Here is a 23414-nt window from a genome sequence, read left to right as displayed (position 1 = left end):
AAAGTCTGCCCCGGGAAGCGTTGACTCGCACGCGACCAGACGTGAAGATAAATGGGTTGAGTTGCTTTCCTTCTACTGTGTGTGTTTTCTTATTCTCTTCTTCCTCTTTTCCTTTGCAATGGTAAGAAAAGGGGAAAATTGGCTCACCTTTTCACTACGTTCTACAGCCAACGTGTCGTAGCAAGCACCGAAAAACGAACCGATGAAGATGAAATCAAAACCAGGCTGCTGGTTTGGTTTTTTTTTTCTTGTAGCCAAAAGTTGTTCTCTTCACCTTCTTTTGTGGGTTTTCCCACATCCACAGCCTCTGCCCCTCTCCTTCCGTAGTGGATAATTTTGGCCAGATTTTTCCTTGGCTTAGAGTTTTTCCTTTTCGGACAGCAGTCTCTCTGGCTCTTGTTGCTTGTTTTTGATTGGTTAATTATTCATGCCGACCAGAAAACCGACACCGGTGTCGCTGGCATGGCATGTTGAAGAAGCGGAAAACAGCACAAAACCCCGTTCGGGGAGTTTTCCAGCTTCTGCCATTTTGTTTGTTTGGTTTAGATTTGTTTTTTTTACTCATTTGTGTGTTTGCTGCTTTTAAAAAAAAAAGCAACGCAACGCCAAGATTTCACAAGTGAAACGCTAGCCCGTAGGTTGCCTGGTGTGAAAGAAAAAATAAAACCCTCTCGCATACTTTGTTTGCGTCTCCTTTCGCTTCACCTTCTTAATCAAAGTAAAAGAAAAAGCAAAATGGCTTGGAATGAAACATTTCACACGATTCCACTATTTAAGACTTCATTAATCTTGGCCGCTTTTGGTGGTGTCCTTTGCTGTTTGTTCGGTTGTGGTTTTGATTATCAGCTTTGTTTCTTCGGTTTTGTTTGGTTGAGTTGGCCACTGTAAGAGGATGGCGGAGAGTTGTTGCACCGCGCAACTAGTTGACGCCTTGGCAGGAACATTCCAACGAACGAATGCTTCCGAGGGATGATTATTATGCCTCAATCGCACCTTCCACAACACCATCTGCAGGCTTGCGCTTGCAGAAAAAGGGCAAAAGAAGGACTGCAGGGACCTAATTTCATGGCTAATTTACTACCATACCAACCCCGACCCACCATTTTGCCACACTAGCGTCGCCATTTTCTGTGAATTTATCTCGTCTCTTTCGCCGCTGCCTGTCCACTCATTAATGGGCGGGTTCCACATTCAATCCATACTGCTGCTGGTGATAAAATGTGTATGTGTCACAGAGAATAATTTTTCCACCCTTCCACCTTTTATGGAAGAATATAGGAATGAACAGGGTGGGGAGGGAAGGAGCGGGAGAAGACTATAGTGGAGATGAAAATTCCCTTGATGCAACGAGAAACGAAGCATGGCGGAATTTTAACCCGATGAACGGATTTCCTTTCCTCTTCTCACCTCCTCGCAATGACAATGACAGAAGCACTTAGAGCGACGGAAGTTGCATGAGAAATGGCAACAACAACAACCCAATCTTTCAAAACCCCCTTGTCCACCTACTGGGCGAAGCGCCGAGCACAATTTCACGGCTTCTGGTTGGGCTTTGATTCGGTCCAAGAAAGCATTGGCCTGCGGTAAGCCGATTATGATTGCCAGTGCGCTTCGACAGCTGGGTCCGCCATTCGTTCTTGCTCGTTTTGTAGGGGGATGGGCCGGTTCGTCGGTTGGAAAGCACGGAAGATGATTCAATTCCAACCTCCCCGAAGATTGTACTGATCAGATCCACCCGTTCTGTACCTTCGCCTTCCATCTCCCTTCTTCTTGCCTCAACCCAACTGAGGCCAAATTGGAAGTCAAATGTCGCTACATACTGACGACCGGTTTGCAGCGGTCGCTCGGTTTGTTGCGAACTTACAGTGACCTGTTTGACTGCTTGACTGCTTGACGAAATTGCTCTGCTCGATTCAATCAACCAATGGAGCCTGACAAAAGAACGAGTGAGGAGCAAAAGAAAAACATATACTCATACACACACACTCACACAAACCCACATGCTGATAAGAAGAAGGAAAAGATGTTTTTCCAGCCGTGCACCAACGAACCACGCAACAACGAAACATTAAGCACGGTGTGACTGATGCTGTGACGGAAGTGTACTGCACGAAAATGGCGTCTCCAACAGATGGCGTTGTACTATCTTCCTCGCTTGCTCTCTCACTCTCTTTCTCTCTTTCTCGTTCCCACTTCTGAACCGTTCCTACCGTTTATGAATTATTGGATGTGAGCGGCAATCTTCACGAAAGCCTCTATGACGAACGCTCCTTCACCCTGCCCTAGCGGGCTCGAGTGGTGGGAAAATATTTATTGATATGCAAATGGTATCCCAAACTTGCGATGCAGCCACGTACGTCCGGTACGGTTTTGAGCTTTCGAGCTATGCCCCGAACTGCTGCCATACGACCCCTGTAGCGACCAAGAGTGATTTGCACGGGAAGCCGTAACAGACGCACACACGTACCAAACCTGCAGCGTCTTATTGAAAACGAGCGACGAAAATAAATTTCATCCTCGCTTCAACCAGCCCACTGGAACCACTAAGACACAGCCTAAAGGTGTGAGTATGTGTGGGAATAGGAGTGTAGGGGAGGTGTATCGTATGTTAAAGGTATACCTGCAATGAGACCGCAATGGCATCATATCACCCCACAGCAGTATATGCCACAGTGCTTTCGGTGATATGGTATTTCCTTCAAAATTTGGGGCCAATAAATGTCAATAATTCAAATGTTTAGTCTTCGTTCCTGTAAGCTTCGAGAGATACATAGATTGAAGTGTACCAACAGAAGATTATAAAACACTAGGCGTCTCCATTGGAAATTGATTTATTGTTTTTTGCCAAACGAAAAGAAGGCCCTTTTTCTTTTTATTTGTCTGTTCTATTTTACGAAAGAAACGCTTTTCAGTTATAAATATAATTTGATTAAACGAAAAAAGTACATTTTCTCCAATATTTGTTCTGCATTGGCCGTTGTGAATTAGGATAGGTCTTGTGCACCTCAAATATGTCTAATAATGTTTGTGGTGGTGGTTACATCATGAGGATTGGACAATTTTCAAAACTGCCAATCAAACAGCGAACCATCCCTTAACAGAACCATGTTTGATGAAGAGCTTCCGTGACAGCTATTGTCCAGACACACCTTTTTACAGTAGTTCTTCGAGCACTTGTACATCAACTGATCTTCGGATGGAACACAAATACACTCTCCTTCAAGAGCACACACAGACACACAGATAAACACACTGTTTGTGTTGATCTATCATCGCCCGCAACAAGGTCTCACACTGAAGGGCACAATTTTTCTTTGCCAATATTTACAAAAGTACCTCAAAGGAACAAAACTGAAGAAAATATTCATCCCTTCAAGAAAAAAAAATGGTTGCAGGACCGGCTCAGCTGAGCAACAGATTTTGTGAAGTGAAGTGTGTTTGTCCGATACCGAACGCTGTTTGCCGATCGATTGAAACAAGTCGAGCAGTGTGTGTGTGTGTGTAAGACACCACCGACGAAATATTTGGATTGCATTTTCTGGTTCATCACCCTTCCCCCCCCCCCCCCCCCCCCCCCCTTTGTCACGAGGAAACTTACCTCCATCGTGTCGCAAATGCTCTGCACATGGCTGGCAGTGTGTGATGATTGTGGTCCAAAGATGGCGGCAACACCTACACCCAGCAAATGGCACACTGTACCGTTGGCGAAAGAAGAACCATGAATCAGCCGTCGGCTAGTTATTGTTGGGAAATGATCGTTCAAAGCTTACCGCGTTTCGAGGCAAGAAAGCTGTCCTGTGGTGAAATCCGCTCAATCTGAGCTAGCAGCTTCGATCGTGGAAGAATCGTTCGGTCGGAGTTGATTTTTTCCACCGCGTACCGGAACGCAATCTCCTGATGGTCGTCGTCGGGATGAAAGAGTCCACCTGTGGTTAGAAGTGACAGAGCGCGGTGACAAAGTTGATTAGCAAGGCACACCACAAAACTGAACCAAAACAAAAAAACAACTAAGAATCTGGAGGTCATGACCGTATTAAACCGTGTCCGCAGCGTGTACGGGGAAAGCTTCATAAAAGCACAGGTTTCAGGGTGGCTGTAGAGCTAGTTGGTTCTAAACTTCCAATTAATTTTATTATCCAAACCTAACCATCTAGCGCAAGGGGCAAAACATGACAGTCGCTCGATTCGTAACCAGCAACGAGGATGGGAGATAAAAATGGAGGACACTTGCGGACGAAGACTTCTTAGGACGGTAATAGGATCTCGCGCTCTCCCTCTGGAGTTGTTTCGAGCTTTTCTTTGTGTGATGGAAAAGGTCAGGCAGCCTTGCTAACGTTTACTACGTAAATCGTTACCATAAAATCGACAGAAACTTGGCTCAAGGAGAAACGGTTTTGGGCAATTCTGTATTCCGGTGGATATGAAAGTGTTTCTTTGCATGTGGCAAAAGAAAGAAAACATCTTTGTGCTTCGAATGAAACTAGATGCAGCTCTGATTTGTTGGTTGGTTTGCTCATAAAACAGCTTTTTCATCTTTATGAAGTGCCTTAAATTATGCAATTTAAAAGATTTGTTTTAAAAATGCATAAAATCTGTCCATTGCCAAAACTCAAAACTAGGTTCTCGTATAGTTCTACAACGCAAAGTAGCTTTGGTGTGTGTGTGTGTGCATGGTTTACATTTTGCATACCTTTAGACGATGAATAGCAAGAACGCTAGCTCAATACACTTGCAGTTGCAAAACTAGTTGTAGTTAATTAAGCATAAACGCAATTCAGTCGATTTCGAAGAAAGTTTTGCATTTTTTACAAGCTCATCGACATGCACCACAGCACAAGATTTCCAATAAACCCTTGCAGAAGAATAAACCCCAACTTTTAACCACTCCTACACATCTTTAGCTTTATAAGTAATTACATTATCCTCACTGCAAGAGGCACGCCTTTAAGCAAACTCCCACGTACAGTTTCAAGCAGGAGTGCTGATTTACGCAAACCATTCATCTGCTTTGCAACTTTTGCCGAGCGCACCGAACGCATCCGACAGACTGCGCCGGGCACTGAAAGTCAAAACCGCGGGCAAAACTTCCCTCACCACACAAGAAAGAAACTCTTTACAACAGTTTATCGCACAGGCAACGTTCTGGAGGAACTTTTTTTTTGTGCCTCCCCGTTACTACAGCATTCGCAGCGCAGCAGGTGCGCCGAGCGGGCAATCTAACCTTTACGCCCCGTTGGGCATTAGTGCGCTGTCTCGGAATTGCACAAACGTCAATATCGAACAATCGTACAGGGATTGCTAACCTTCGTTTGCTTGCTTTGTCGCGCTAAAGCGTCCTTAAGATTGTGCTCCACTTTCACAACGGTCCCCGGTGTGAATGGGAAGCGCGCATCGTTTTCCTCGTTAGGCGAACCGGTCAGAGGACTGGTCAGAAAGTTCGCTTTTTTTTTGTGTACAATTTTTTCACAATTTTCTACACAATTTTTCCCAACTACTTTTAGCATTTTTCCTTCGCTCTTGCAGGGCAGCATTGCCCTAACAGGTCCCCGTTCTGGGAATTGTTGTTTCGAATGGTAGACTTTCTTTTTCTCTGTATTGCCTGCTAGTATGCCCCTTACCTTCTTCACTTGTACGTACGTGTGCATATGATGTGGCACGTATGTGGTACTTTTTCCCAGAGAAAAAAGCAAGCAAGAAACATCGACAGCAGCAGCACAATAGTCTCACGATGAGGATTTACAAAGCTCTAATTCTCAGCAGAATTATCACATTGGTAGTCCGAGCACAGGCGCACTCAGTGATTGTGTCCAAGGCATTGTGTAGTTTTTTTTGTTGAAATATTTAATATATAAACGTATTTTACACAAAAAATATTAACCCTAACACGCTTCACAACTATGAACCCCCTTATTCCCCTTTTAACGCTCACTGCTTGCATCACAAAATCAAAACTGAATCGATTGAATGCTGGACTCTCTGCCAGTTGAATAGTTGAATGCTTGAAAGTTGGCAGCGTCGCCTTTTGTTTTGCTATTTGCTTTCGCTTCCTCTTTTTCTTGCTCGTCAGTACACTCACACACAAACACATAAATCGACAGCAACTGGTACGGCTCACTCACACTCTACAGCACTCTGCTCGCCGGATATCGAATCATAAGTTCCGAGAGTAATGCAGGCCCTGCCCGAGATGAAAACGATAGACCGTTTGCAGTGGATGCCGTTTGCAAATAACGGACCAAAACCTTTTCCTGGTTCCACCATGTTTTCCTTTCGCTTGTCCCGCCAACCCTCATCCCGTTGAGCAATGGGGACCGGAAATGAAGAGAATCCAATTCGCATTCGTCACCGCCACCGGGCATTAAGGGTGCTGGGAGGGGGCTACGGGAGATGCAGAGGGGAAGAATGGGAGAGGTTTCCAACAGATGCATGGAGCAGTAATGAGGTGCTCATGACAATTGAGGTGAGTGTGATGGGAAAAGGTGTAGAATGGAGCTCAGAAAAATCACCATTGAGACATCAACAATAATAGCCCAGGGGCTGTACTGTGAAAAGGGGAGTTCTGTAATTCATTCCCTGACAGCTAAACATTCTAATGCGGAGTATCTTTGATTTGTGGGTTGAAAAAAAAACCATGATGAAAAGAAACACAAAATAACCAATTGTTTATTTGCTTTCATCTTGTCATAATCGCTCCGTTTTATTTTTTAAAGTAAGCAGCAAATCATTTAAGTATGTAGACCACATAAGCCAGTACTACACTGATGGACTATATCTCTGAGAAAGGCACTAGCTTCGATGTTTTAAGCGAGTCTATCGAAGCATTTTTCACATTCAGGCAGCCATGTAGTGTTTACACCGCAGAGCTAGCCGCAATCTTGTACGCACTATTTATGATAGCAGCGAGATCCTCAGACCACTACTTCATCTTCACTGAGAGCCTTAGTGCTATTGAAGCACTGAGATCTCCGAAGACTGTTAAGAGTGCTATTGAAGCTCTGAGTTCTCCGAAGGCTGTTAAGAGTCAAGATTTCCTCACCATAAAAATCATTGAACTGCTTGGCTCAATGTTCGATAAAGCGTATAGGATCTCGCTAATTTGGGTCCCTTCTCATTGTGGAATTCCTGGCAATGAGAAGGCTTTAGATTTACTGGCCAAAGCAGGCGTTCAACAAGGCGCGTTTTACGACTGACCTATCTCGGCCCAGGAGTTCCTTCGTTTTTCGTGTCCTTGCGGCCTTGGTTCGATGGGCTCTCTGTAGAGCGGGCGTTCATACGAATGATGTCTCGACTGATGTCGAATCATTTTGCGTTGAATGCTCATCTACATCGTATAACTCTGGCTTAGACAAAAGTATGTGGCTGCGGTGACGGACTCCACGATGTGGATCACCTTCTGCGGTGGAGTTCTGGAGTTCTAAGACTCCAGACCCTTCTTGTTGAGCGTAGTCGAGCATATCGCCAGACGAACGGGTACAGAAATAAGAGCTGCCTGCCTGGCTGCCAGAAACCTCACGTACATGAAGCTCATCTACCGATTTGCCAGAGCCAACGGTCTTGTCTTATGATTCCTCGTCCTCATTACAGTGTTTCTAGAGGTCATAGATCAGGTGTCTCCATGTTGAGAACTCTGATGGATTTTTGTCTGAACTTTTTCGTAAGACACTTGGAGACACTTGTTCTGGAACCTAATAAACACTGAATTCTTCCAATCCTTTCTCGGTATTTGTTGTGTTGTCCATGTCTTAAGTATTTTTTTTTTCGTAATGCCAATTTCCGCAGCACTGTGTTTTCCAAATCAGGTGCATTTTTACAGCATTGGAGTTGGGTTCGGGAGTGTTTGGCGGGTTTAATCTCCAGGGTAGCGTAGCCGCTCTTGCTGCTGCGGGGTGGAACCAGCCGATCATTGTTGGATCCAAAACAGGCGAGCTGTCACTGTTGGACTATTCGCGATACACTGTACACAGCAAAATAATTGTTTTTGCTGTCATAACAATGTTTATGTATGTTACAGTCCAACGCCTGGCGAGATTCACAGTAGCCATCAAACCACTAAAGCCAACCCGAAAGTATTCAGCTTCCAGCGCTACAATAGTCGTACCAACAGTACCAGAAATAAAACAACTGCATCCAAATGAAGAATACAAAAAAAGGTTTATATACATAAGGGTAAGGGAGCAAATACATTACTGGACGTCTAAATGTCTGATTCGTGATTTGACGTTTTAAAATAATGTTTACTGCGAGAGATACAAGCAAAAACACCCATCTCTCAGCCACACTTTCACTCAACACATCCACCAGACGTGCCGTATGTTCGCGGAGTTTTCCATCGACAAAAAAAGCACGTCGCAGGCGTAATGCACATCACTCGCTGACGCTCGAAATGGGTGATAATTTTCCATTATCAGATTAAAATCCATTTCCCTGTTGGGCTTGAATGGGTTGTAGAGAATGCGAAAGGAGAGAGAGCAAGAGAGCGGCTGCTTTAAAAGCCATTACGATTGTTCTTGCCCGTAAGGTGAGCACTGTAAACGCTAGCAGGAATAGCGAGAAGAACGTTATTAGCTGACCAAAATGGATCGGATCGGTCCGTGCTGCTTCAGGAGCATTTCAGTTAATGAAATTGACACTACAATTAGCATATGACAAGTGGGATCGTGCTGTGAGTTTACAGTAGGAAAGGAAAGGTAATGTTGGTAGAAGGTGTACGATGCGTGCAACCGGGAGCACAAACCCACCCAGGTAAATACTGACAGTATCATTACTCTTTCGCTGATCTGATTTTCTTAAGAGGTTCCTGTATACTGATTCGAGTAGCGAAAGCAAAACGTAATATGATAAAGAGGCAAGACAATGCCTATCTGCATTATGCAATCTGTTTGTCCTTGCAGCCAAGAAAAAGATAAGGATTTTAGCCATAACTTTCCATCACAATTAACCACCTTCCACCAACTGATTTATCATTTCTATCTCCGTTTCTAACGAATTTACAAGTCAAATGTCAATTACTTTCGCTCACCTTGTCAGGCTCACGTTATCTACGTGTCCGAAGAAGTGAACAGACATCCCAGCCTGGGAAATAGATTTTGTGGCACTGATAGTGGACTAAAAAGACCTGTCCCTCACAAACACCCTTTCCCATCCCAGCCATAATGAGAAAAGCAAACAATGCCACACAGCACCGAACCAGCGGCAACCAAAAAAAAAAAAGGCTTTTGGATTTTCAAACCGAGATTCTTTTTCACCACGTAGGTGACGGCATTTTGCGAGGGGCTTTTTCGTGTTAAATGCCGGAAAATTGCAGCAATTAACACCACCGACTGAGAGCAAAAGACCCTTTTTGTCACCGTGTTTCGGAATATTTTTCGGTTTTGCTCGCTCTCCCGTCCGGTCTCTGGCTTTGTTTGCTTTACACTTTTGTTTCTATTTTAGCGAAGAAATAAAATCCGGGAAAATGCCACCGAACAAAAAAAAAATTACGTTGGTGAGTGGTTGATTTTGGGTTTTTTGGCTTTGACTATTTTTATCACGATCACAGTGATACGGTTCAGCTCAAACTGCACTGCAGTGGTGTAGGTTCGCGTTTACTGCGTCTGGTTGACGTTTTCGTTTCGTTTGGAAGGGTTTCTTTGTAGTGAGCAGCACATGATACGGAACGAAGGAATTCACTGTTTGCGAGGGATGGTTTTTAATAGCAAGAAAATAAAGCAGCTGCAATCAGTCAGTAAGCTACAGGCGATAAGCACTGAGAGTGAATCTTTCAAAAGCGCTTAATGATGGCAGCTTTCGCAATGTAAAACAATAGCAAAACAATCCTTAGATATACTATACGGTTTTACACAAAGATCTCTTTGTCTAATTTTTTGTTTAGCTCTATAAAAGTAAGCAGATTTCGACAGGTTTGCCAGATTCTATAAAAATAAGTTGTTTAAGCCGACAATGCAGCGCATGCCGTGTTACTTAAAATAAAGAAAAATAAGTTGCTTATGCAGTACCGTCAAAATTAATTATAAATGAATAAGTTGCTCATATCCTTATTCAGCAATATCGTCACGTAATGTATGTTTTGACACTCTCTGTACGTTTTGCTGGACAGAATCGTTTGCGTTTAGACTCACCAATCTTTTCCATTTACGTGCCCTGATTGAAGTCGATGATGAACAATCTAATTTTTGCATTGCTTTTTAGCTTGTGCTCACAAAAACGACAAGCAGAATTTTAACAAAAAATCATAATATTTTTATGCTCATTCTTTCATTCTAACCCGATGGAAACATATGGTGGTTTGTAGATGGAGACGCATGGTAACTAGTAGATGGAGACGCATGGACACTAATAGATGGAGGCGCCTGGTGCCCCATTAGCTCATGAGTGTACTAAAATCCCCGAAAAATTCCATGTTTTAAGACTACAACGTGCTTAGGGTAAACAAATGACAACAGGGACAATGCTTTGCCACACGCGCACGCCACCTAGAGGGTGAGTGTGTTTGTCAGAGAACAAAATCAAACAATTTTGTTCTCACTTGCTCTTTTTGGTATTAGAGGTACAGTTCCTGCGCATATTTTTCATTCAATGCTCCCCGTGGTGTTTCACTAACAGTAGCCAGCAAATGTTTTAGTCAGCAGGGGTGAGTGTTTGTTTAATTTTTTTTTTTTGAAAAATGCATATCATTTTGCCCCAAGGTACATTCCCTACTGTGTTTGTCTCCATGCGTAGCAGCCCAAAAGTATTAACGACCATGCTTCATAATGCATCAGGCAAAGGTTTGACACGTTCAAGCACTCTGGCTTTCAGCGGGCCACCGGGATGCACCAGAAGAGCGCAATCGTTGAAGCGATTGCTCGCAATTATTCGCAAACGGTCGCGCAAACACCGGACGTAGATTAAGAGGGATGAACGACCCGAAAACGACACTCCGACACAGAAGCCGTTTCAACAAAACGCTTCACTTTCATGGCGGTTGTCCATCAAACTGTGGGACCGACCTGGGTATGGGCGAGCGATGGCATGAATTGGGCACCGACACCATAATCGCCCTTTCCCACCAACACCCCTCTCCCCCTACCCCCCCCCCCCCCCCTCCACCACCTTCACCAGCTCTTTTCACCTCTCGTGCACGCCGGTCGGTCACCATATCTTTGTCATTGTCAATGTGACGTTTGTCTCGTGTCTGCATCAACCTCACCCTAGCCGTAGTGCCGTACAAAAGCTGTCAGGTTTGTCGTTTTAATTTCGAACAAACCTCAACCCATCCTTAAGCATTTGGCTGAAGTATGGTGACGCGTGTGTATGTGTTAGCAACATGCTTACGCCAGCCCGTTTTGCTATCTCACCATCGAGTTGCCACCATCTTTTTCACCATTTTGACCATCCATCAGACGAATCTCGTCCTCATCAGCCATTCACGAGCGTAGAGTGGTTGAGGTATCTCTTGGCAAAAGCTGAATCGGGCAGACGTCAACTATGGTGCGATTTCAAATATTTTCCTCCCGTTTGCCACCAACACCATCAAAAACAACATCATCCTCGGGAATAATACCCATATAAGGGATGATTACACTTTTAAACCACGGGGGAGAGGGTGGTACAATCGGGTTCTGGAGCCTTTGTTGTCGAACCTGCTGCCCTACCTCACGTCCACCATTTGGCACTTCCATTTTTCACCATATGGAGTTGTTTTATTGTTGAACATTTAATTTCCATGATAAAGCAACAACGAGCAAGGCGCAAAAATTGCATTCACAGCTAAATTCGCGGCCTTGAAGTTAGCTGTATGCGTTTGTGTGCGTGTATGAGATCCTCATAAATAAATTACATGGAGAAAATTGTTTTAAAAAAATATATCGAAAAACTTAATGAATCACTCCCAAACATTCTTTGACATTTTAAATAATTTTACTCTTTGTACACAGTCTACTTATGGCTACAGTGAGGAACGAACCAAAAGAACCATCTTTTTACAAATTAATTATTAGGAGTATTAATGTGTTCGTGCGGTGTTTAACCAAAGTTTTGGGCTCTGTTTTGGCGAAATGGTAATTTATTCAATTTTCAAAATACTGTCCGTCACTTTCCACAACCTTCTTCCACCTTTCAGGCAACTTTCTGATCCCGTCGCGGAAAAAAGATGGCGGTTTGGCCGCTAACCAATCCTCCATCCATTTTTGCACTTCTTGGTGTTTATGGAACTGCTGGTCAGCCAGGCTGTGTTCCATCGACCGGAACAAATAGTAATCAGAAGGGGCAATGTCTGGGCTATACGGCGGGTGGGGTAGGACATCCCATTTGCGTGTTTTTAAATAATTTTTAACCGGTACCGCTATATGTGGCCTGGCATTGTCATGTAGCAATATGACTTTGTCGTGTCTATCGGCGTATTGTGGTCTTTTTTCTTTCAAAGCACGGCTTAAACGCATCAATTGTCGTCTATAGACCTCCCCAGTGATCTTTTCGTTTGGTTGTAGCAGCTCATAATACACCACACCTAGCTGGTCCCACCAAATACACAGCATGATCTTCGCGCCATGAATATTCGACTTGGCTGTCGATGATGTGGCATGTCCGGGGTATCCATACGTTGCACGACGTTTTGGATTATCGTAATGTACCCACTTTTCATCACCAGTCACTATTCGATGCAAAAATCCCTTCCGCTCTTGCCTTTGGAGCAGTTGTTCACAAGTGAACAAACGGCGTTCGACGTCTCTTGGCTTCAGGTCATAGGGCAACCAATTTCCCACCTTCCTGATCATTCCCATTGCTTTTAATCGAAGAGAAATGGTTGGCTGAGCCACTCCCAGTGTCTGTGCAAGTGTTTTTTGGGTTTGTGATGGATCTTCATCCAGTATTGCCTCTAATTCTCCATCCTCAAACTTTCGTGGTCCTCCGGAACGCTCCTCATCTTCCAAATCTTCCAAAATTGCCACTTTTGAACCGTGCAAACCACTTCTGACACGTTCGTTCAGCTAGAGCATATTGAAATAATGAAGCAAAACTCCCCGCAAAAACACATTATTTGGTACAAATGATGCCATGTTCGGTGCTCGCAGATACTATGTTATTTACTATTTATCAAAATGACAGATAGTGGATATTGTAGCCCAATAATGACACTTCAAATTGGCAGTGTTGCCAGATTCAATAAATATGTACTAAATAAATGGGAGCATTAATACCAAAACCGCACGAACACATTAATACACCTAATATTTTATTCTATTATTTTTAAAGAATATTAGACTGCATACATATAGTTATTCAATTATAAATTATGATTTATTTAATTTTTATTTATAATTTATTATTATGATTATGATTTCTCATTCAATAAAACCACTAAAATCAAATTTTAAACCATGTTAATAACCAACTGAATCAATCATTTATAACGATACTAAAAGTACACAGCAGAGCTAAGCTTCACTGCCTTTTGTATAGATTTCGGCGTTTTCGCTGACTGACGAAAAATTTGGTTAGGGAGGAAATATTCCAAGTATGTCATTAAAATAACAGTCTTCCTCTATCAAGTATCGAAATGTTCTGTAGAATATCAACTTATGTAGTTTTTTAGGAATGTTTTTGCTCACCATATATCAGACACAGATTGCTTAGGAATAATCTATAGAATGTTTCAATGGTCATTTTTAAAGGACTAAGCCATAGATTCCAATGTAAAAAATCGGCTTCCTAGAAATCAAATACAAATAATGAATAAATCTGATATTAAAAAAAAATAAAAATATCCATCTTGAAAACGTAATTATTAAGCAGAAACTGATAAGAAAATTTTCTTTTCAAATAAACACCATTGCCTCGAGTAAAAGCCTTTATTTTCTTTACCCAACATCGAACTCTATAAATTGTTGGTTTCGTTACCGAACTCGCTCAAAAAGACATCAATATCATTAAAAACTTGCCCTACCCATGTCGCTGCCTCAGCGTCTTGAGTAGAATTATTCAAAAGCACCACAAGACGCTCTACAGCTCTATCCCACCTGGTTCTCACTTCACGCAAAATGGTACCGCTAGGTGCTGCTATCGTTTTCACAAACACACGCAAGCTGTGATCACACTGATTGTCATTCTGGGAAAACCCGATAAAACGAAAGTGTGAGTGAGAGCTTTATGGAGTACCTCTTGCCTCAAAAAACCGATCCCAGACAGCACCACACCTTAGCCACACCAGCTACGGTAGGAGCATGATTGATAGCCATTGGAATGACCAATGCCACACCACACGTACCTAGTGTGTGCGAGGCTTTATCGGCGAGACGACCGGTGCCGGTAGGTCGTGAAGCAATTTTGCAAAATATCCCACGGCGTCTGTCCCACGCCATAATGTGAGTGCCCGGGGGAAGCCTTCCCGATGAAGCTTGTCTTGTGATGAAGAAAAATGATTCTTTTAGAGAGAGAGAGAGAGAGAGAGAGAGAGAAAGAAAAAAAATGGTGAATCCCAAACGGCGGGTATTCGAGAGCACATTTAAAGCAGTCAATAAATTATGGCGATATATTTATGATGTAACATTGTTTTGCTGTTCACTGGTTTGTCAGTGGCAGATTCAGCCTTTCGGAGAGCGTTAGTGGAGTGAAAATTGAGGCCTTCTACCACATTGCATCTAAGTTCGTTAAGTGTCCGATTTTTGTTACGCAAGTGAAGCGATTTAATCGTAGTTTTAGCTAATTTTCTCTACTGTTATTAGTTTGTTGATCGTAGATCATTGACAAAAATCGTATATTAACTGTAAAACCTGCTTCTTGGCGAGGAATCAAATAAATTATATAAAGTTATTAAAAAATATTCAAAACAAAAAGATGAACTGCCTAAAGACGCATCCAAATATGTTGCACGCCCCGACCGGAGCAAAAATGGCCGGACAACGTTTTATGGAACACCTCGATTAGATCGCTCCACTCCCCGCCTAATTCTTTTACGAAAAACCTTTTTTCTCACAAGATGATTGGGCAGGGAGTGGATCAATCAACGACTCTAGTATCATCGCCTTTACTTTTACTAGTATGAATAAAAAGAAAAGGAAAATTTCAATTCCAAAAAGGATGTATTGACAATTCAAGCTGCATTTCATTTGTCAGCAAAATTATGCTCTCTTTAAAAATAAAAGAAAAATTCCAATCTCGTTTGAATCGAAACTTGGAAGCAACTTTTATATTTGATTTCGAGTTAAAGAAAAACATAGTTATTCTAGGGGTAGCATTTTACCGAAAGAAACACTTGTCCGTTGATTGATAAATTTATTACAAATAGCAAATATAGACAAACTGAACCCCTGTAGATCTTCATCGTGCCGAGCCTTATAAGAGGCAACTAACGAGGCCCTAGGAGGATTGAAGACGAGGCTCGTACTACTGTAGCGGGGAGTGAGAGTTGGTTTAATCATTCTAAGACTAAAGCAGTTCTGTAGCCGGCAAAGCCCTCCTGTCTGGCGAGGCCCCTGGCAACTGGCAACTCCACACATAGGTTAATCCGCCACTGGGTTTGTGATTTTGAATTATTTTTATTTCCCATTTTTCCATCAGTACACTCTAAGGGATTCAACTGGACTTTTAAAAAAACCCCTTTATAAATCTCACCATTTCTTCAAGACATCTAAATTTCTTTTCTCTATTCCCTAGCCGGAAAGGAAATCATTTCACTCGCTTCATTCCGGTTCGAGATCATCTTTCGCCTCGTTTCACATCGATCAAACGAGAAAGTCACTTGACGGTGAGCGCTTTCCCCGCATCGGAACTGGGCTGGGTAGCAAGTTTTTGGGTACCGCACCGGTAGTCGCCTAAAACAGCACACCAACACACCTACCTACACACTCAAACGTCAGAACCAGAAACGCTTTTTGTGCCATCGAGTACAGAAGCGAAACCCCTTTCTGACAGTACCAGATGCTGCTCTACAAACGGAACACATTTAATGGTTGGAACGAAGAAGAAAAACCCCCAAAGTAGGCTTTGAACCATTCTCGTGTTTTCTCGTGGCGAGAATGAGAGCCTACAATGGAGTAAAATTGGGAACGTTAGAAGGAAACTATTTTGCACAGAAACCGCGTACAGTAGGGCAAGACAACGATAGGGAAGAGGACTATCGAACAGCATCGGATCCGATCAGTTGATACTGCTTTTTTTTCGGGAGCAATAATTATTAACTGACTGCTTTTAGACCAGGAAAGATTACCCCTAAATGTATGCAAATTGCAACACTTTTGAATAATATGTTTAGTTACAAATCGAGAACATAAAATCACCACAGATTTTTGCTCCTCTGTTTTCCATTTATTTTTACATTTACAATCAGTATTCGGAAAATTTCGTTCACATAATACATAAAGCAACTAACGTCTCGGAAATTCGGCCTATAAAGTTCTACACTGTTCGATAAGCATCTCCTTTTTGCCAGTGCACTGCAAAACCCTTTCAACGAGATTAAACTGCAAACGCCCACCCACATATGTCAGCACTCAATCACATTTCGGTTCGTTTTGTAAGGAAAATACTGAATCCTTCTTTTTTTTTGCTTTCGATACACACGTCAGCACCCGGCACATCTACAGCCCAGCTGCAAGTGGAAGAAATGGGTTGCAACGGTGACATCAAACGGAAAACACTATCGCTTTCATCTTTCTTGTGTATGTGTGAAGATTTCTGTACATTCATTTTTAGTGTGAATAGAAGAAAGTTTAGATTTTTTGTTTGTTTGCTTGTTTCAGCATAGTTTGCTAGGCGGCCGTTTTACGCTTTCTTGCGCTATTCGAGCAACGGCTTACGGCATCTCGAAGGATTATGTCTTTGATAGCTAGCGCCTTAAGCTGTGAGATGTATGCTTTATGTAATCGGACTTTATGTTTGAATGAAAATGGGTTGAGCACAAGGTTTAAAATTAAAAATAAACAATCACAATTTTCAGGACTTTAAGGAACTATGAAACGAAATTTTAAGGTAATGTATTGTAATAAGGTAATTAAGAAATTAACATAAAAAATTATGATTACACGGAAAATACACTATTCATTGAATGTTGAACGAAGGGAAAGCAATGGAAGGAGAGCCTCAATTCGCAATTAATTAACAGCGAAGAGTATTGTTTATAACATAATTTGATAATATAAAAATATAAACCAATAATGCAAAATGAAGCATCTAAAACAATAAGGTAAGATAATCATTTTAGAAATCAACAGTACAGTTTGAAAATATTGCATTAAATATAATAAAACTAGAGAAACAACTTTATATAACATCAAGAACAACCAAAACAAGAACTCAAGACACCGGTGAACGTTACGAAACAAAGTACAAATTCAAGCTCGCAGGGACGATCGGTTTTATTTCGATACTCCTGGGAAAAACAAAAATTTCACAAAGGCTTTTTCCCTCTCTGCTTTGTTAGTTTCGTAATCTGCTTGGAATAGAATGGAAATTTAATGTTGCTTTTTTGTTTTGTTTTATTTTATTCTTTTCCGGCTCTAGTTTAACTAGTCGTCATCGTTTTGCTTGCTGTACGTGGAAAGTACGCAAGGGGAAAATATGACACGAAATGTTATGAAAAATTGTGTGAAAAAACTTTAAAAAATACATGCTGAGAATGGCAAATCAGTGAATTTCCCTTGCATTGAAGTGAATGTGTATGGCTGAGTATGTGTGTATTTTTTTTCTCCAATTTTTCGTTGCTTACACCATCCATTAGCGTTCAATATTGCTTTCAAATTCAAGATCGACGATTTTTTTTCCTGTGTTCATGTATGTGTGTGCACATTTATCGTTCACATCCCGGTACAAAAAGGCACATTTTCCACCCAATCCGGCAGAACCAAAGCGGGAATGGTTGAGTGGACCGGGAGCCTTTTGCATTTGTGACGCTTATTCATCGGTGGAAGCTGGCAGCGCTAAATTCGTTACATGAAAATGAATCGAATAAATTGTAATCATTTTAAGCACAACTCGTGGCACATAACGCAAGCGAAATGGGCGAGGAGACACGGTGCAAAAGGGGAAAATTCACCGTGTCGTAGAGCTTTCCCGTCCTGGATGGTGGTGCTTAATTTGTTGCTCTCCTTCGTAAAATCGACTGTACAAAATGGGAAACTGTCGCGAAAACTGCACACGAAAGGTGAAGGTGAACGAACGAACGAATAAAGGACCACCCAAAAAAAAATAATAAAAACACCTGGCAAAGAATTGAAGTACATCAAGGTACATACGCAGTGTCGCTGGCGTGCCTGCACAGTGTAGATCATTAAGCAAAATTTTAAGCGCCTTTTTTTAAGAAAAAGTTTACATCCAAATTTATAAACTTATCATCAGTAAAAGCTAGGTTTATAAAGGCATAATAAATGCTTAACCTACAATATTTTGATGCTTTGTTTTTCACGACTTATGGAATTTTTTTCCAAACATTTATCTTATTATCAACTTATGCCCCAAAGATGAAAGTATTTTGAATCTTAAAAGTCAAAGTTTTAGACAAATTTTCGCGCTGGAATTGTATGGGACTGCAAGTGTAATGATTTGCAGTTACTAAAACTTAAGAGTGATTGAACGATTGGTTCTACCGGCAACTGTTCACTGCGCAAACGTAGCATGAATTATTCGATCCAAGCGCACTGCAACACACGGAAATGTGACGGGGTGTAGCGGGAAGCGAAAAATTCCGACGGTAAATTCTTTTCGCTTCACCATCCCATGCTTTGCTGCTTGGTAGAATCGACGAAAGTCACCTGCAACTTTTCACTGTCTCCAGGATGTCGGAGAGAAAGAGAGTGAGTGGTTTTTTTTTTTCCTATGATTTGTTGTTGTTCTCAAACAAAAGCAAAACAAAAGCTTACCTTGAATACGTATGAGCAAATATGTAACGCTCTTGTTATTATAATCTTCCTTTATTTTCTGCTTTTCGCTGTGCTGAGGCGGTAGGCGGTAAAATGGCTTCCTTCTCTTTACCGCTCAATCACCGTTTCGGGACTGGTTTTCTTTTTACACCCTCACCCAACGCTTAATCTTTGTTAGCGTGTAACATTAATTAGGCGTCCGTTTGGGGCACCGTCCAGGTAGGGGACATTATTAGATTATTTATTCAACCTTCCTAGCAGGCAACAGCTCACACATGTGAATGTGTCAGTGGCGTGTGATGCTTGGCTTGGGAGAACATTTTCTGACCAATATTTATTGTTCCCATTTTTTGTTTGTTTGTTTGTTTTTGTTTCCTTCACGCACCCTTGTTAGGTGTTGTGCACCTCTGCTTAATTCGTACCACCTTTATTTATTGTTCCTCAGCTGGCCTTTTTCTCTGCACATCCGCACAGCGCAGATAACAAATAATGTTTGGAAGCATTTTATCGAATTTTCCGAGCTTAAATCGAATCATCAATAATCTGTACCCTCAGGCCCACCGGACAATATACGATGTCCCCGCATTTTGTACATAATTGTGCCCTGACACACACACACATATGTACGCACACAAACTGATTGGGTTTCACTAATTGAGAAAAGGGATTTTCTCTGATTGCTTTCCACTCTTGGTTGAAGAAAAGTGTTGCTTGCTTTATTTTTCGTTCCTTTACGTTTCGAGTGAACCGAACACGAAGGACGACGATTTCACGCCCATTGAAGGTGAATCGGTGGAACAGGTTTTCTTGCACCTTTTTTGTTTGCTACTTGTTTCTTCTTCTACTCATGCTGTATTATTTTATTTTCAAAGCGTTAAGGGCACACCCTCATCATTTTCATCTCGAACGGCTGTATTCGGTGATAGGATGTGCTTTTTGTTTTTTGTTTGTTCGATGCTCACCTGCACAACTAACAAGCTTACGGTGGGAAAATTGAATCAAACAAACAGCCCAACATGCTTTGTGTCCTTCTTTTCCTTCATGTAACCGTACAAACATCAGCTAAAGAATGTCATATCATCATACAAGGGAATATAGCAAGCGATGAACCCCAATTTGATTAACTAGCTGTGTGCGGTGGCCACCCAGCGGGTCAGCACGGTTGGGTTGTTGATTTTAGCATTTTAACGCTCAATTTAATTCACATTCCAACATGCGCCACATCGCGTTTACGGCGCTTCCGCCCGATGCATCAACCAAATAGGAAGCGAAATAGCATTTACAATGACACCACACACCTACACACATCGGTATTGTCAGCGGCTATGATGAGGCACCACCCATTTTCTCCTCCCTCTCCAGCCCGGCCCGAAGCGGATGGAGACGCCCGGTACCTCATCGATTTCGGGGCGACCGGGTTACCGAGTGATGTTGATTGTGGTTTTGTCGCGCCGCATACCTCAGCCAAATTCGCTCTTTTAGTTGACAATTTTGCAATGCAAGCATCGATGGGGTGGGCTGGTAAATTTATGCACAATGCACATTGGGAAAACTGCTGCAAAACGATTTGCTGAAAAATGGGTAGGTTGTAATAAACGGGGAAGGATGGGGGTAGATGTGAGAGGGTGAAAGTTCCGCACAATATTAGCAACTCGCTCTCAGGCGTACCCCAAGTGAAGTTCCCACCACATTCGTACAATAATGGTGCATGACTAAATTCAATGCTGAATACATTTTCTGTGTTCAACGGCTCTTTGTTTTTGTTTTATTTTGGTTCCCCAGCCCCATAGTTGGGAAATTAACCGATAGCCAATACAATAATTATACGGTATTAATTTCGATACAGCACTAAATGGTTGGGTGCAGTGGGAGAAGGGGCTAGAACGGTGGTTTGCTCTTTTTCGTCATATAATTTACTGTTTTCAGCTAGCTGAAGCGAGTTTTATTGTGCTTTTGCTGTATTGAGGCATCTTTTCACAACGGTTTCGTTGCCGAGTTGTGCGTGTGTGTGTGTGGGCATTTTCTTTCGTGAACCATTTGCTCATTGAAATTGTAACAAACGCTTCAAAAGAAACTAGTTCAATACACAATTCCAACACCTTTTTTTATCATTCTGATGTACATGTTATTTACACGTTTTAAAAAGGGATGTTTTATGATATAAATTTTCGCATTTTTCCCTTCACCCAAAACAATAAATCATCATAAATCCATTCTGTCACCAGTCAATCAAACGAGCAGCGAAAAATAGTTTTGCACAAACTATACACACAAACCACTTGATTGCAACTGCAACATTTAATTGAACGCTGTTGCGAACAATCAAAACCCTGAAAGAGTGCCAAGCTTAATTACACCGCTACATTATTGATTTCGTACACGCAAAAACGCTGTAACCTCTGTAACCATTACTATAGTCGCTGATAATTAATTAAACTCCAGCGTCTATTCGATACATTCTTGGAAAAATCAATCAACTCACGGCAACATCGGTCGAACGGGGTTGAGTGAAGACAAAATGGAGGGAAGGAAATGCCTTTTGATTTTCAATCGAATAGAATATTCGTGCTGAATTTGATGTTTCGCAAGAACTTCGCTTCACTTGCTGCCCGTAGGGGATGGGGAAAGTGGTTAGTTGCCATCGCCAGCCATCCATTCGCTAAGGGGAAGCGCTCTGGGTGGAGCGCTTGCACCCCTCAGCAAACAACAACATGGCGGCGAGTTTTAAATCTGCCGCAACGATTTATGAGAATATACATTTCGATCGCCACAACTTAGAATCGTAACGATGAAAAATCTTTCGTGTGTCTTTTATGCTTTTGTTAAGGGGTGTGTGCGAGAGAGAGAGAGAGAGAGAGGACTAGGATACGCAAGTGGACAGCGGAAATGGATGGCTTTTAGCAGAACCGATTGAAAATTCGCTCGGTTTCGGTTCATAATGTTCCACCCAATAAAACAAAAGTCCCGCCAGCGTGATGGGGCTTGGCAAAGCACAGAGTGGGAACTAAAAGGGGAGAGTTGGTTGCTAGAGGGAGTGAAATTTCCTACAAAATATCCCTCGCACCACCCACACCCTGATGGTCTCTTCCACATTCTTAGAGGGTATGGTGGGCGATTTTATCTAATTTCCACTACGCAGGGGTTGCTCCTTCGTCAGGGGAAAAACAGAAGGAAACAACACTGGCCGGTGGGGATGGTGGGCGAAAGCAGGGAGGAGGGGGGGGGGGTGAACTTTCCTTTACTAATTTGCTTCCGAAACGACTTTCAGCTTCTCATCCACATTCACCAGGGCCCGTGCAAGTGAATGGTTGAGCCGAGGGGAAAGGGAGGATGGAAAGAAAGCCAAACGGGCGAAACCTATTCCAGTCTTACCTAAAGGCAATCGTAAAAGTATCCGTTTTTCTCCTGAAGCTTGGTTTTTGGGCAACAGAAATGCGTTTCTATAAAATTCATCATTGTTCCGAACGCGGCCCCGGGGCGTGTGGAAAAGGGGATGAAATACAGAAGGGAAGGTGAATGTATGTGGCGTTGAAATGGGAATAGCAGGCCAGTATGCTTTTGCGGGATCCTTTTCGCAATGATGTCCCATTTTTGCTCAGTTCAGCGTCCGGTGTAAGCGATCTATAGGAGGGGAGAAGAAAATCCCTCATTGCACTATGGACACCGATCGGAATGAAGTGCAAAAATGAGTACATTAATGCATAAAAATTCTTTAATCAAATAATCAAATAATCAATAATCAAAATACAGCAAACATAAAACTAAATATTCAAAGTTTTCCGACAGAAAGGCCTGGCCGTGTTACTGTCTTTGAAAATATGAATAGTTTAATCAATCAGAATAAACAAGAAAAAAATATGAGGGAAATTATTAATAATTGGAAAAGAAACATATTTCGACATTTATTTACACCATTAGCAATACTAGGCATTCATTTATCCAGTTTCATCTACCAAGCGGATTGAAAAAGGGCGTTCGGGATATTTTTGACAGTTACATTTTTGTTTACATTTTTGTTTGTTATTTTTGTATAACTCGTGATGGAGTTGGCATAGGAAATCAAGCAATACGTCATTCGACAGCTAAAAGTGTACGAAACAAGCAGCGAAAACATTTATTTACAATTGATTATGACGGTAAAGTGCCGTATTGTCTAGCAGCGAAAACATCCCGTGATTAAAAAATGCCAAAAAAGAGTACATTGTGGAAGCGGATCACATGCATCATGATGATCCGCGCCGGACGCGATAACCGCTGACACGGTTAACACCCAGAACAACCGGTGGCTGGCTTACTGCCCGGTGGACGTGCCACGGGTGCCGCAAACCAAGTTCCCCCAGACGGTGATGGTGTTTCCCTGCGTGTCATCGGAAGGGGACGTGATGCCGCCCCACTTTTTCGAGCAGGGGCTGAGGCTGAACGCGGACGGGTACATTTCTATGCTGGACACCGTCGTAACGCCTTGGATCACGAGAGTGGCCAACGGCAGACCGTACGTGTTCCAGCAGGATTCCGCTCCGTGCCATACAGCCTCCAAAACGATGAAGTGGTTGGCGACTAATTTCAACGACTTCACCGCGC

General features: G+C 42.3%; 2 protein-coding genes across 4 annotated transcripts in view; one reads left to right on the top strand and one right to left on the bottom strand.

The window, feature by feature from the left end:
* The window catches only part of LOC126560583 (uncharacterized), a 499122-nt gene that overhangs the window by 98962 nt on the left and 376746 nt on the right, over positions 1 to 23414 (top strand). The gene's annotated exons all lie outside the window — the stretch shown is intronic.
* LOC126568199 (glutamate receptor ionotropic, kainate 2-like) overlaps positions 1 to 23414 on the bottom strand; it is a 113890-nt gene that overhangs the window by 81101 nt on the left and 9375 nt on the right. For all 3 annotated transcript variants that reach the window (XM_050224659.1, XM_050224651.1, XM_050224644.1), the window contains exons 2-3: positions 3771 to 3926; positions 3599 to 3693 (exon numbers count right to left, since the gene is read on the bottom strand). In XM_050224659.1, coding sequence (XP_050080616.1) covers positions 3599 to 3693; positions 3771 to 3926 — 251 coding nt within the window. The remainder of the gene's footprint in view (positions 1 to 3598; positions 3694 to 3770; positions 3927 to 23414) is intronic.

This window comes from Anopheles maculipalpis, chromosome X (assembly GCF_943734695.1).
Source record: "Anopheles maculipalpis chromosome X, idAnoMacuDA_375_x, whole genome shotgun sequence".
NCBI classification, from domain to species: Eukaryota; Metazoa; Arthropoda; class Insecta; order Diptera; family Culicidae; genus Anopheles; species Anopheles maculipalpis.
The sequence above is the reverse complement of the archived record's forward strand: the minus strand, read 5'-3'. Positions and strand labels throughout refer to the sequence as shown.